Below are 14,853 nucleotides of genomic sequence, written 5' to 3' on the forward strand. Positions count from 1 at the left end.
AGCTTGGTGTGAAGAAATCAACTGTGGGAGCAATAATTAGAAAATGGAAGACATACAAGACCACTGATAATCTCCCTCGATCTGGGGCTCCACGCAAGATCTCACCCCGTGGGGTCAAAATGATCACAAGAACGGTGAGCAAACATCCCAGAACCACACGGGGGGGACCTAGTGAATGACCTGCAGAGAGCTGGGACCAACGTAACAAAGGCTACCATCAGTAACACACTACGCCGCCAGGGACTCAGATCCTGCAGTGCCAGACGTGTCCCCCTGCTTAAGCCAGTACATGTCTAGGCCCGTCTGAAGTATGCTAGAGAGCATTTGAATGATCCAGAAGGGTATGGAGAATGTCATATGGTTAGATGAAACAAAGTAGAACTGTTTGGTAGAAACACAACTCGTTGTGTTTGGAGGAGAGAGAATGCTGAGTTGCAACCAAAGAACACCATACCTACTGTGAAGCATGGGGGTGGCAACATCATGCTTTGGGGCTGTTTCTCTGCAAAGGGAACAGGACGACTGATCCGTGTACATGAAAGAATGAATGGGGCCATGTATCGTGAGATTTTGAGTGCAAACCTCCTTCCATCAGCAAGGGCATTGAAGATGAAACGTGGCTGGGTCTTTCAGCATGACAATGATCCCAAACACACCACCCGGAGTGGCTTCGTAAGAAGCATTTCAAGGTCCTGGAGTGGCCTAGCCAGTCTCCAGATCTCAACCCCATAGAAAACCTTTGGAGGGAGTTGAAAGTCCGTGTTGCCCGGCGACAGCCCCAAAACATCACTGGTCTAGAGGAGATCTGCATGCAGGAATGGGCCAACATACCAGCAACAGTGTGTGACAAACTTGTGAAGACTTACAAAAAACGTTTGACCTCTGTCATTGCCAACAAAGGATATATAACAAAGTATTGAGATGAACTTTTGATATTGACCAAATACTTATTTTCCACCATAATTTGCAAATAAATTCTTTCCAAATCAGACAATGTGATTGTCTGGATTTGTTTCCACATTTTGTCTCTAATGGTTGAGGTATACCTATGATGAAAATTACAGGCCTCTCTCATCTTCTTAAGTGGGAGAACTTGCACAATTGGTGGCTGACTAAATACTTTTTTGCCCCACTGTATTTATGTTAATATCTGTATATACACATATTAACACATAAATATACATGTATGTAATCATATTCATATATATTTAAACATGCTGCCATCGCTGCACTACTTACCCCCTTCATTAGCGTGCGCTAGTATTACAAAGTGGAGTGCAAATATTGCTTTTATGAAAGTGTTATTTAGTGCTCATCTTGTAATCTGGCTCTTATTGGGACAATGTAGTACAAAATTAAATGTTCTAATTTGTTACCACTTACCCTGTAATTCTGTGTTTAAACCCCTCTTAGGAGCCACATAGAACTGCTGGTCCAGGGCAGTTATTATTTATAATTTTTATATCGCCCTTTGATAATTAATACAGCAATTTCAATGTGCACAAACATGCATTTTGTTTTGGATTTGGAACAAATTTTAAACCCCCCCCACTTTTTTATCTTCTTCATTCAAGCATATTTATAATATGTTTACTTGCTACTCATTTATATAAATATTAGAAAATGTTCGATCAATTTCTGCTGTTTAAAATACGAATTCTGTACCCACCACACTGGGAAACTGTGTTATTACATGCCCAGCATGCTAAAATGATTTGCACTTAAATGTTTGCATGGTGTATTTTTTTAACTGAATAAATTCTAAATGTTAAGAATAAATGTGATATCAGAAAACAGGACATCTAAATATTACATTCCATAGATACTGCTGCATTTAACTTTGAAATAAAACACATATTTTACAGTAATATTATTGTAGGTTTAATAATATAGTTCTATTGCTTTGTTCAGTACAACATTTCAGTTTTAACCTGTGATATTTTTTTAAAAATTGATTTAAGGTTTGTACATCAAGATTCTGGTTCAACTATCGACATGTGGCAAATACTCTGTCTGTGTACCGGAGTGTTAAAAGACTTGGCATACCTGACAGGTAAGGAATAGAATATTTACTAAACTAAATAAAGATTTCTAAGATCTATTTTGAGTCAGTATCAGTGTGCTTAGTCATATATGGAAGTTGCACTGAGTGGATTGCTTGTTTTATGTTCATGCTGTGGGTTCTCTTAGCGGAGAAAGGTCAAAGGCAGAGGACGACTACTTCAAGTGACCAGGCGCAGCACTCAGTGGTGCAGCAGCGCTGAGTTAGCCTCAAACCTTAAATCCTCTCTCTCATAATAAGAGGTTACTGATGCAAATACCACATGTAAACGGCAATTTACTGCAGTCTATATGAAGGGAAATTGTGCTCTACTGTAACATGAGCTCATCTCCATTTTTGATATTGGTCAGTGACTGGGGAACTGGAGATGGCCTTTTTGTTAACTCGTAATAAGATGCCTGGTCAGGATGACAGACTGGCAATGGATACACCAAGAGGCTGAATAGTAGAAGAGCTGTCTGTTTCCCTCAGTTAGAGAGGATTGGACAGGCCAGATGTCCCCCTTGGCTCCTAACTTGATGAAGCCTGCTATTGGCTTGAATGAAGACTTGCAGTGCGGGTTTGAGCCACTCAGAGAGCAGGGTTTCATAAACAACATTGCATATTATTATATTCTACTTACCTGGCATCTGTTGGGTATCTTACACATAAAATGGGGAGTGTTTTATATTGAGTGGCCTCTGCTTTAATAGCGATGCTGCTGATACGTGTGTCTCTCTGCTGAGGAGATTCCCCTGGCTGAAATTGGAATATGTACTGACTCTCTGATGTGACCCCGTTTGTTAGCACATGTAAGAATACCATTATGTTGGTCACTTGAGTTTTCTACGTATACGAAAGACAATCTCATGATCTAAAGGTATATTGTCAATGAAATAACACTGTTGTATATTCCAAGGGACTTACCTAAGTCACCTTTGGGAAACCCAATACTTTAGACAATATCTTATCCCTAGACAGGTTATACAATGATGTGATTGAGTTGCTCATGTACTTTCTTAGTCTGCATTGTACACCTCAACTTGTTACACTGAGATGTGATGTGCATCCCTATGTCTGCTTATTACTCAAAAGCAAGTCTACTAAAGTTAAAGGGGCAGTCTAGTGAAAATTAAACTTTCATGATTCAGATAGGGCTGGCAATTTTAATCAACTTTCCAATTTACTTGTATCATCAAATTTGCTTTGTTCTCTTGGTATTCTTTGTGGAAAGCTAAACCTAGGTAGGCTCATATGCTAATTTCTAAGCTGTTGAACTGCCTCTTTACTCAATGCATTTTGACAGTTTTTAGACACTGCTAGTTCATAGCATAACATAGATAACATTGTGCTCACTCCTGTGGAGTTATTTGAGTTAGCGCTGATTGGCTAAAATGCAAGTCTGTGAAAAGAACTGAGATAAGGGGAAAGTTTGCAGAGACTTAGATACAAGGTAATCACAGAGGTAAAAAGTGTATTAATATAACAGTGTTGGTTATGCAAAACTAGGGAATGGGTAATAAAGGGATTATCTATCTTTTTAAACAATACAAATTCTGGACTAGACTGTCCCTTTAATAGCTGACTATTTTCTGACGATTTTGTAGAGGTCTTCAACATGGGATCCAAAAGTGGTCCCCAACTATCAATATACCTTATCTTGCAATTCTAAGTACATTAACTGTATGTAGCCAAATACTGTCCCTTTTGTAAGGTAAAAAGGTTTTGATATGTTGTAAAAAATAACTTATCTTTGTATTTGTGTTTTTAAATACCAATTATGTTCTATAAAATTAGGTTCTTATGTTTTCCTTTTAGGTCCAACATTATCAAAAGTAATTGTTTATAAATTGCACGTGGAAAACCTCCGTAAAAATAATGTATGCTCTGTTTAAAGGGATACTAAATACAACTGTTTTATTTCATGATTCAGATAGAGCATGTAATTTTAAGCAACTTTCTAATTTACTCCTATTATCAATTTTTCTTTGTTTTCCTGCTCTCTTTATTTAAAAAGCAGGAATGTAAAGCTTAGGAGCCGGCCTATTTTTGGTTCAGACCTGGGTTACGCTTGCTTATTGGTTGGCTGAATGAAGTCACCAATAAACAAGAAGCACTATCCAGGGTGCTGAACCTAAAATGGGCCGGCTCTTAAGCTCTACATTCCTGTTTTTTAAATAAATATAGCAAGATAACGAAGAAAAATTAATAAAAGGAGTTAATTAGAAAGTTGCTTAAAATTGCATTCTCTATCTGAATCATGAAAGAATAAATTTGGGTTTAGTATCACTTTAAGTAATACAACAACTAATTTTAGCACTTAAAGTGAATGTAAATTTTGATGCTTAAGTGCCCGGTTTTTAAAAATTTGATTAAAAACAGGGGCTCTTTAATTCATCAAAATTTACATTTCACTCCTGTTGTAAAAAAATAGTTACCTTTTAAACTTCACAGCAGCTCCAGCTTCCTCCACCCATTGCAAAGCCTCTTTCTGGGTCTAAAATGAGGAATCCGGCTTCCTCCAATCACGGCGTTGAATCAGACACTGATTCCGCCGGGTGGGCAGCCGTGATTGGAGGATGACCTATCCATCATTTCTGACATTTTGATGAATTAAAGTGCCCCTGTTTTTAATCCAATTTTTAAAAACCGGGCACTTTAGCATCAAAATTTACATTCACTTTAACTAGCTAAGCCAAAGGAGCTAAAATATATGTCTGAGGTTGTTCCCTGAAAGTGGAAGGCTATATAATAATTTGCCCCTTTTGAGTATGATGAAATTAATTTAACATATAAATCTATGTTTATTTCTTTTAGTTCTACTATTGTGAACCCTGTATAATTAGTGTGCAGCATTAATCATAACTGCTATGATGAAATGCCTTTGTGATAATTATTTATCATGTTTCTCTGTAACATTCTCAAATAATGCATTATGCATATGTCTTGTAGAGCCTTTCTGAATTCATTGATGCATCTAGGTTACACTGTAGTTTAGCCTTACCTGTAGGGAGACTTTATTTTCTTCTGAATAAATCATTCATGTAAACGCTGCGCGTTCTTCCGTCTCACTTCATATTAGATATATTTTAAAATGTCTAGTTTTATCTTTTTCTTCTTTATAATTAGAGACAAATTCTCAAATGTTATGTATAGGAAACCTTTTAAATATTTTACAATTATTTCTCAGATAAGAGACACCAGAATTATGTTATTATTCCTTTTGATCTTCACAGTATTTGCACTTCAAAACCAAGTCACCCATCTGTAAATTAAAGCTGCATATTTCATTCCAATATAGCTTTTTAGTTTTGTTATTTTATAACATATTTTTTATATATGATTTATCTCAGTGGAAGAGATGCTGAAGTAGGTTTAGAGAATTTCCACAGTGTTTGTATATTTATGTTTATAAAGATACAGTAAATGTCATTTAAATGTCCTTATACAGAATGTCCTACTTGAGTAGTAGATACGCTGTGCTAAAGTAGGAATTGTGGAATATTTTACTCAGCTTTAAGGGGAATTAAACACTTTAAGATGGTAATATAAAATGTTAATTCATATGTTTATTAAAAAATCTGCAATATACTTTCATTCGTTATTTTGTCCCCTTTTCTTGTAATTCAATTTTGAAATTGTGAGCTTTTCAGTTCTTGTTAGAAATGGAATTGCAGAACACTGTTATATTCCACACTGCCGTTGGCTGCACACTATAGTGACCTATTTATAACGGTCTCTAATTGGCCACCGCAGAGAAGGTAACCTAAGTTACAAGATGGCAGCTCCCATTGTTTTGTAGACACTAAAACTTTACACTTATCTTGTCATTATTTAAACGGCTAATTAAATTTAAAAAAATTCTTCTACATGTTATCCTCAGACTAATCCTTTCTTTAAAGGCATCATTCTATCTAGCATTTATTTAGTGTTTATTGTCCCTTTAAGAGTGTAGCACACCTTTATTTTATTTGTATTTATATAGTCCCCCCCCCCCCCCGAAATGCTGCTCAAACTCATTCAGCCTCAGACGTAACTCTTCAGCTGCATGCAAATGTTTTAATAAAGTTTTTATAACCCTACCTAATGCTACTTAAAGGGACAGTCAACACTACAATTGTTATTGTTTAATAAGATAGATAACGCCTTTACTACCCATTCCCCAGCTTTGCACAACCAACATTGTTAGATTAATATACTTTATAACATTTAAACCGCTAAACTTCTACCTGTTTCTAAGCCACTCCAGACAGCCTCTTATCACATGCTTTTTTATTTGCTTTTCACAATAGGACACTGCTAGTTCATGTGGGCCATATAGATAACATTGTGCTCACGCCCATTGAGTTATTTAAGAGTCAACACAGCACAGCACTAATTGGCTAAAATGCAAGTCAATAGATTATAAATAAATAGTAATGTGATCAGGGGGCTGTCAGAAGATGCCTAGATACAAGGTAATCACAGAGGTAAAAAGTGTATTAATATAACTGTGTTGGTTATGCAAAACTGGGGAATGGGTAATAAAGGGATTTTCTATCTTTTAAAACAATAAAAATTCTGATGTAGACTGTCCCTTTAAAGAACTATTGAATACACTTGCATAATCAACAAATGCATAATAAAACATACAATGTAATAACACTTAGTCAAGTGAGACTTTAAAGGACCACTGAGTACAGTATAATGTAATAATTGACAAATGCACAGTAAAAAGACAATACTATAGGTCTTACTTAATTTGAAATTAGCAGTAGAATATTTTCTGGAAAATATAAAAGTTAATCCAGTCCCCCCCCCCAGTATCATGTGACAGCCATCAGCCAATCACAAAATGCTTATAAGTATATACTGTGTACTTTCGCACATGCTCAGTAGGATCTGGAGCCTCAGAAAGTGTGCATATAGAAAGAATGTGCACATTTTGATAAAGGAAGTATATTGGAAAGTTTTTTTTTTTTTTAAATTGCATGCTTTATCTGACCTATGAATCTTAGCATCCATTTAACTATGTATTTAACCTTTTTTGCCGTGATTAAACACTTAGATTTTTCAGCATCGATAGTACAAAAATTAAATTAAAAAAAGGCAAGCTCTAATGCAGCGGTGGTGACTGGAGGCCCGAAGACCACATGTTGCCCTTTCCACTAGGTTTTGCAGCTCTTGGGGAAAAAGAGTGGAAAAAATGTGTAATAGAGTTTGTGGACCTAGGAAGAAATGGAAATAAAATTGTGTGCTTTGGGCTGGTTACATCAACCATACCTAAACCTAGCATTCTGCCACTGGACATTTTAGCAAATATATTAGTGTTTGTGTGTTTAATAGCCATTCACTTATCTGCAGCCCTTAAAGGGATATGAAACCCATATTTTTTTCTTTAATGATTCAGATACAGCATAGAATTTTAAGCAACTTTCTAATTGTCTCCTATATCAATGGGTCGGCTCCTAAGCTTACAACCCTGCTTTTTAAAATAAAGAGAGCTAAGAAAAATTGATTATAGGAGTAAATTAGAAATTTGCTTAAAATTGCCTGCTCTATCTGAATCCTGAAAAAAAAAATTGGGGTTCATATACCTGTTTAAAGGGACATTTCAGCCAAAATTGAAATCCCCATGGGTGCATTTCAGTTTTGAAAAGAAGCGATTTTGTAATATACATGTATTGGCCAAAATGCTTTTAAAAAAGTTATAGCTGTTTCAAATCTATATTTAAGTAAACACAGCACTTGCTCGGAGAGCCTAATGTTCCCGTACCATCTAGTAATGGCTCAATTTGTTAATTGCTGACATGATAAAGCTCCACTGGCGCTCTGAGCAGCTGCAGTATTTAAAATGCTGGTGCACTAAGAATATCTAGCTATGAATGATCGGTATCTTTATATGCTGATGACCTGTTATTATTCATAAGAAATCCTGAAAAAAATATTCCTTTAGCAATGGAAATGATATCTATCTTCTTTCTCTGGATATAAAATAAATGTTAGTAAATCTGAAATGATGATAGTAGGTGGTCAAAATAATATAAGGACAAATGAGTATTTTAAAATAGCACAAGAATATGGTGTAGGTATTTTTACTTTCCTCTCGTTACACCTTTCAACAAATACAACCCATCTCTTCCCTCACATTTCCCTCATTCGAAACCCACATGATTTGCTTATAATCCCCTCTCTCTGTACATGTTGCAGTCATATACCGACCCCCTGGCTCCTCAACTCAATTTCTAGATTACTTGGCTGCCTGGCTACCTTATTTCCTTTCCTCAGACACCCCTGCCCTCATTCTTGGTGACTTCAACATCCCTCTTGACAATCCCACTGCCTCATCTGCAAAACAACTTCTGCAACTCACTTCCTCTTTCGGTTTGTCACTATGGACTGATTCTCCCACTCACAAAGACGGTCACTCTCTTGACCTGATCTTTAGCTATCGATGCACTCTCTCAAACTTCACAAACTCCCCCTTTCCTCTTTCTGACCACCATCTTACTTGCAACATATCATCTCTCCCTCCTTCTGCTCCTCACACCAAACTTCACAGAAGCATTATGTCATTAGATCAACAACAGCTTGTTAATTCCCACAAACCTCTCCTCTCATCCTTCTCCTCCTTTTCCTGCCCTGAACAATCTATCTGCCACTATAATTCCACCCTTATATCCGTCCTTGACAATCTGTCCCCTCTTACCATTGCTCGGAAATCACACACTCATCCTCAGCCCTGGCATACTCCTCTGACACGGTACCTACGCAGATGTTCCCATACTGCTGAACGGCACTGGAGAAATTCTCGAAGATCAGCTGATTTTCTTCATTACAAATTCATCTTGAACTCCTACTATTCTGCCCTTAATCTCCATAAGCAACACTACTTCTCTACTCTTATCTCTAATCTTTCTTCAAACCCAAAACGTCTGTTCTTTACTTTCAATACTCTCCTCCGCCCTCCCCCACCTCCTAATACAACTTCTCTGTCAGCTCAAGACTTTGCCAGCCACTTCAATAACAAAATTGACTCCATCAGAAATGAAATCAGCTCTCAACATAATTCCATTCTCTCCCCCCCTCAAATGCTCTCACTCAACCACGACCCACATAACCTGAAACTTAGCTCATTCTCCCCTGTTACTGAGGAAGAAGTTTTGGCACTTATACTGCGCTCTCACCTCACTACCTGTCCCCTTGACCCTATCCCCTCACAGCTACTCCCCTCCCTCTCTGCTACCCTTACCCCTATACTAACACACATTTCCAACCTCTCCCTCAGCACCGGTATATTTCCCTCATCGCTGAACCATACACTGGTCACACCTATCCTCAAAAAACATTCCCTTGATCCTACCTCCCCATCCAACTACCGCCCTATTTCCCTCCTCCCTCTTGCTTCAAAGCTTCTCGAAAAACTAGTATATACACTCCTATCCCATTTCCTTACATTAAACTCCCTTCTGGATTTCGTCCTCGTCACTCCACAGAGACAGCTATTGTTAAGGTTACCAACGACCTACTTACAGAAAAAAATCAAAAGGCCACTTCTCTCTGCTTATTCTCCTTGATCTGTCCGCAGCCTTTGACACTGTTGATCACCCTCTTTTGCTCCAATCCCTCCAATCCTTCGGCATCTGTGACACAGCCCTTTCGTGGCTCCCTTCCTACCTGTCAAACTGTACCTTTAGTGTAGCCTTCTCTGGGGCCTCCTCTGCCCCGTCACCACTTTCTGTCGTAGTACCGCAAGGCTCTGTCATCGGTCCCCTTCTCTTCTCAATCTACACGTCATCACTAGGTTCCCTAATAAAGTCCCACGGTTTCCAATATCATTTGTATGCCGACGACACCCAAATCTACTTCTCTGCACCAGACCTATCTCCTTCCTTGCTAACCCGTGTCACTAACTGTCTTTCTCACATCTGTTCCTGGATGTCCTCTCACTACCTCAAGCTAAATCTCTCCAGAACTGAGCTCCTCATTTTCCCCCCTTCTTCAAAAATCTCCACCCCCAATCTCTCTATAACTGTTGACAACTCCATCATTACCCCTACCCCGGATGCCCGATGTCTTGGGGTCACATTTGACTCGGATCTTTCTTTCACTCCTCGCATTTAGTCCTTGGCTAAAACCTGCCGCTTCCACCTTAAAATATCTCTAAAATTAGACACTTCCTTACACAAGACACAACTAAGATTTTAATTCGCTCTCTCATTCTTACCCGCCTCGATTACTGCAACTCTGCCCTCTCTGGTCTCCCCACCTGCCGCCTAGCTCCTTTACAATCCATAATTAATGCCTCTGCCAGACTCATCTTCCTTACACGTCGTTCTTCATCTGCTGCTCCTCTCTGCCAATCTATTCACTGGCTTCCTCTTTCCTCTAGGATCAAACACAAAATTCTCACTCTGACATACAAAGCCCTCAATTGCACTGCTCCCCCCTATATCTCAGACCTTGTCTCCAGATACTCTCCCTCCTGTCCCCTTCGCTCTTCTCATGACCTCCTACTCTCCTCCGTTTACAGGACTTCTCCAGACTGGCTCCCATCTTGTGGAACTCTGCCTTGCCCACAAGACTCTCCCCTAGTTTTGAAAGCTTCAAGCGCTCCCTAAAGACTCTACTGTTCAGGGATGCATACAACCTATGCTAACCTTACTTTATACCAGTTCCACTCCTCCATTGCTATCCCCTGAACCCCCTTAGCATGTAAGTGTAAGAGTCCAGCTGTTTGTAGATCACCTTCTTAAGAGCTGACTACAACAGTGCAACTCTTGGCAGGGCCCTCTACCCATTTGATCCCTATAATTGTTTTGTTGTACTCCCTCTTTGTTTATAGCGCTGCGGGATCTGTTGGCGCTCTACAAATAACTGATAATAATAATAAAATAATAAAATATCTGTGGATATATATCTCCCCTCAAGAAGATAGATGGTATGGTCTAACTCTAAACTATACACCATTATTTAAAAAAGCAAAGGAAGATCTTAAGTTCTGGACCAAATTACCAATTTTGATATCAGGTAGAATTAACCTATTCAAAATGATAATCCTCCCCAAAATATTGTATATTTTGCAAAATATCCCAATTCCAATGTTAAAGAAAGATATAAGAGTTTTACAGTCTGATATTCGAAAATGTATCTGGAATGAACCCTCCCCCACCCCGAATATCGCTAAATAAGCTCTGCTTACAAAGGGAGTATGGTGGTTTGGCGCTCCCGCATCTAAAATATTATAATTGGATAATTCTAAGCAGAATAGCGGTAGAATGGATCTCAGAATCTGCATATTACACAAATCCAGAGGTAGAGATAAATTTATTTTCCCCATCTAGAATGCAAAATATTTTAGACCGTTATAAGTATAATATTAAAGAATTGGAAAAATAGACAAATGGAATTTTTTTTATATTGAAGCAAGTAATTATAAAACAATTTGACACTCAGGCATATAATGAGCATGAAGTGAATACATTCTTTAAAAATGGAGTGCATTGATAAGTTCCCTTAGTAAGGTACAACAGGAGCAGATATATCCTTTTAGGAATACGACCTCCGCCATTATTTGGTCATCTGGTGCAGAAGGATAACTTAATAATCCCCCCCCTTTTTTCCTTCTTTCTTTCTTGTTGTTTTAATAGATTAAAAAACAAAAAATTCCAGCAATGTGAGGAAAATTAATAAAGATATGAATGTTTAGTTTTAATGTTTAAATTGAATGCATTTACAAGTCATTTGTATATTTTTTCTCGCATGATTCTACTGTTATTATGCCTTGCAAGGCACAGATTTTGTAGGTATGATTTCTTGCTGGTTCTAAAATAAATATATATATATATAAAAAAAGAATATCTAGCTATGCTTCACATGCACGTGCAGTGAAAAATGCTAACACTAAAACAGTGATAACTTTTACTAGAAGCATTTTGCCAATACTTGTATACTGCAAATATGTTTCTATTCAAAGATGTATTTAATCCATGTGCATTTTAATTTTGACTGGAATGTCCCTTTACGTTTTTCTAAAATATTGATCTGTGGCAAGTTCACAAACCATGAAATAAGTACTTTTGATTAACTAGGACCATCTTTTAACCTGTTTTTGTCTCCTAGTCACATAGTCCTGATGCTTGCCGATGACATGGCATGCAATGCGCGGAATCCAAAGCCGGCAACTGTATACAGCCACAAAAACATGGAGCTGAATGTCTACGGAGATGATGTGGAAGTTGATTACCGAGGCTATGAGGTAACATTTATTTGGGTAGAAAAGACAGTGGTTCAGTTGCAGTATTATTATTCATTTTAGATATTGGTTATCCACAATTATTGTACCATCATTATCTAAATTATAAGTGGAAGGTATTTTATGTCTAGTAAGCAAAATTCATTTTGTAGGACAAAACAAGCCTGTATATTTAGTGCACAGCTAATTAAAAACGGAACCATGCAATCGAATAACAATTAATGACAGTCTACCTAATATTCATTTAAAGGGACATAATATCCATATGCTAAATCACCTAAAATTGATGCAGCATAGCTGAAAAAAAATATCACCTGAACATCTCTTTGTAAAAAATGAAGATATTTTATATCAAAATGTCTTAATCTCATAACAGTAAGTGATCTGTGAACATTAAATAAGCTTCATCAGTTTTGATTTCACACTTTTCTTTACTGTGCTCTCCATGAGATTTTGCTTAAATCTTGTGAGAAACTTTATAAAATTTGAGTAGGGATATAACAAGACTGTGCCTGCACATTACAGATGCACACCCCCTTGTAAGTCCTGGGACTAGCTTCCTGATTGGCTGCTTAATGTCCCTTAACAATGGAATGTGGCTACTGAGGACATTTTGTGGATGTTCAGGTGATATTTTCTAGTCAGCTTAAATCTAGACACTGACTGGCCACATCAAATGCCAGTTATACACATTCAAGAGGGTTTTTTCAAGTGCTTTTTCTATTACACTGCAAATTTGGGGAAATAATGTAATTTTAAATAGAAGCACTTTGCAGTATTCTTCCATTAGCAAAATTCCTTTTAGTAAAATGTATTCTTGTTTCAGCAGCATACACACATATGCTATGCATGACTAGAGGGTCAGGATTTAAACATCATGCATGCTCAGATAGCTGGCGGTGGTGTGTAAGGCATCAGTTAAGACTTAATTTGTGTCATACAAGCCACCACTAACTCTCTGAGTAGATGTGGTGTTTGAATGCTCACAGCATATGTGCATATGCCACTGAAAACATAAATAACACACAAAGTCCTAAATTTTTCTTTCATGATTTAGATAGAGCATACAATTTTAACCCCTTAACGTCATACGTCGTACAGGGTACGTCTTGCACAAACTGGTCTTTAAAGACCAGCGACGTACCCTGTACGTCGGGTAGTATTGGACTTAAACAGATTATTTGCTGGTGAGTGCTACTCAAGTACATCCTTGCAATTGCTTGGTGCAATTGATATTTGCTAGTACCCTGTACGACGTTGGGGTTGAAAGCAGCTGGAAGCGATCCTGATCGCTTCCAGCCGCTTTCCGGTTATTGCAGTGATGCCTCCATGTCGAGGTATCACTGCAATAACATTTTCCCCCATCCGATGCAGAGAGAGCCACTCTGTGGCCCTCTCTGCACCGGACATCGATGGCCGCAATCGTTGGTGGGTGGGAGCCGACGTGGGAGGCGGGTGGGCGGCCATCGATGGCTTGCGGTGTACAGAGGTGGGCGGGATCGTGGGTGGGGTAGCTGGGGGGCGCGCACGGACGCGCAATCGTGCACAAGGGAGGCGGGCGGGCGCGTGCACGAGGGAGGGAGCGGGTGGGAACCATTACACATGGAACGGTTTGCGTAAATTTAGAGGGAGAGAGGGGAAATAAAAATAGTATTATAAATAAGCAAAGTGATCTGGGAGGGGGTGGGGGTTTAGTCTTTGGGGGGGGGAAAGCTACACTACAGAAAAGTGGGGAGAAATAAAAAAAATATATATTTTTTTGTAAACTGGGTACTGGCAGACAACTGCCAGTACCCAAGATGGCTCCCAATAATGTTGAGGGGGAGGGTTAGAGAGTTGTTTTGGGGGGGATCAGGGAGGTTTGGGGCTAAGGGGGATCCTACACAGCAGCATATGTAAATATGCTAGAAAAAAAAATAAAATATACCTTTTAGTTTAGTACTGGCAGACTTTCTGCCAGTACTTAAGATGGCGGGTACAATTGTGGGGTGGGTGAGGGAAGAGAGCTGTTTGGGAGGGATCAGGGGGTCTGATGTGTCAGGTGATCCCAAATTAACCCCTTCACGGCTAGACATAATACATGTGTGATGTGCAGCGGCATTTAGCAGCCTTCTTATTACCAAAAAGCATCACCAAAGCCATATATGTCTGCTATTTCTGAACAAAGGGGATCCCAGGGAAGCATTTACAACCATTTGTGCCATAATTGCACAAGCTGTTTGTAAATAATTTCAATGAGAAACCTAGAATTGCGAAAAAAATGAAGTTTTCTCCTGTTAAGTGTAGTCAGTCCACGGGTCATCATTACTTATGGGATATTAACTCCTCCCCAACAGGAAGTGCAAGAGGATCACCCAAGCAGAGCTGCTATATAGCTCCTCCCCTCTACGTCACACCCAGTCATTCTCTTGCACCCAACTAATAGATAGGATGTGTGAGAGGACTGTGGTGATTATATTTAGTTTTTATATCTTCAATCAAAAGTTTGTTATTTTAAACAGCACCGGAGTGTGTTGTTTCTTCTCAGGTAGAATTTGAAGAAGAATCTACCTGAGTTTTTGTATGATCTTAGCGGACG

General features: G+C 38.5%; 1 protein-coding gene across 1 annotated transcript in view; it reads left to right on the forward strand.

Annotated features, from left to right (window-relative positions):
- Positions 1-14,853, forward strand: part of PIGK (phosphatidylinositol glycan anchor biosynthesis class K) — a 539,029-nt gene that overhangs the window by 24,330 nt on the left and 499,846 nt on the right. Inside the window, exons 3-4 of the mRNA XM_053693337.1 lie at positions 1,962-2,053; positions 12,143-12,278. Of these exons, the coding sequence (XP_053549312.1) occupies positions 1,962-2,053; positions 12,143-12,278 (228 nt within the window). The remainder of the gene's footprint in view (positions 1-1,961; positions 2,054-12,142; positions 12,279-14,853) is intronic.

The sequence above is a fragment of the Bombina bombina genome, chromosome 10, assembly GCF_027579735.1.
Source record: "Bombina bombina isolate aBomBom1 chromosome 10, aBomBom1.pri, whole genome shotgun sequence".
NCBI classification, from domain to species: domain Eukaryota; kingdom Metazoa; phylum Chordata; class Amphibia; order Anura; family Bombinatoridae; genus Bombina; species Bombina bombina.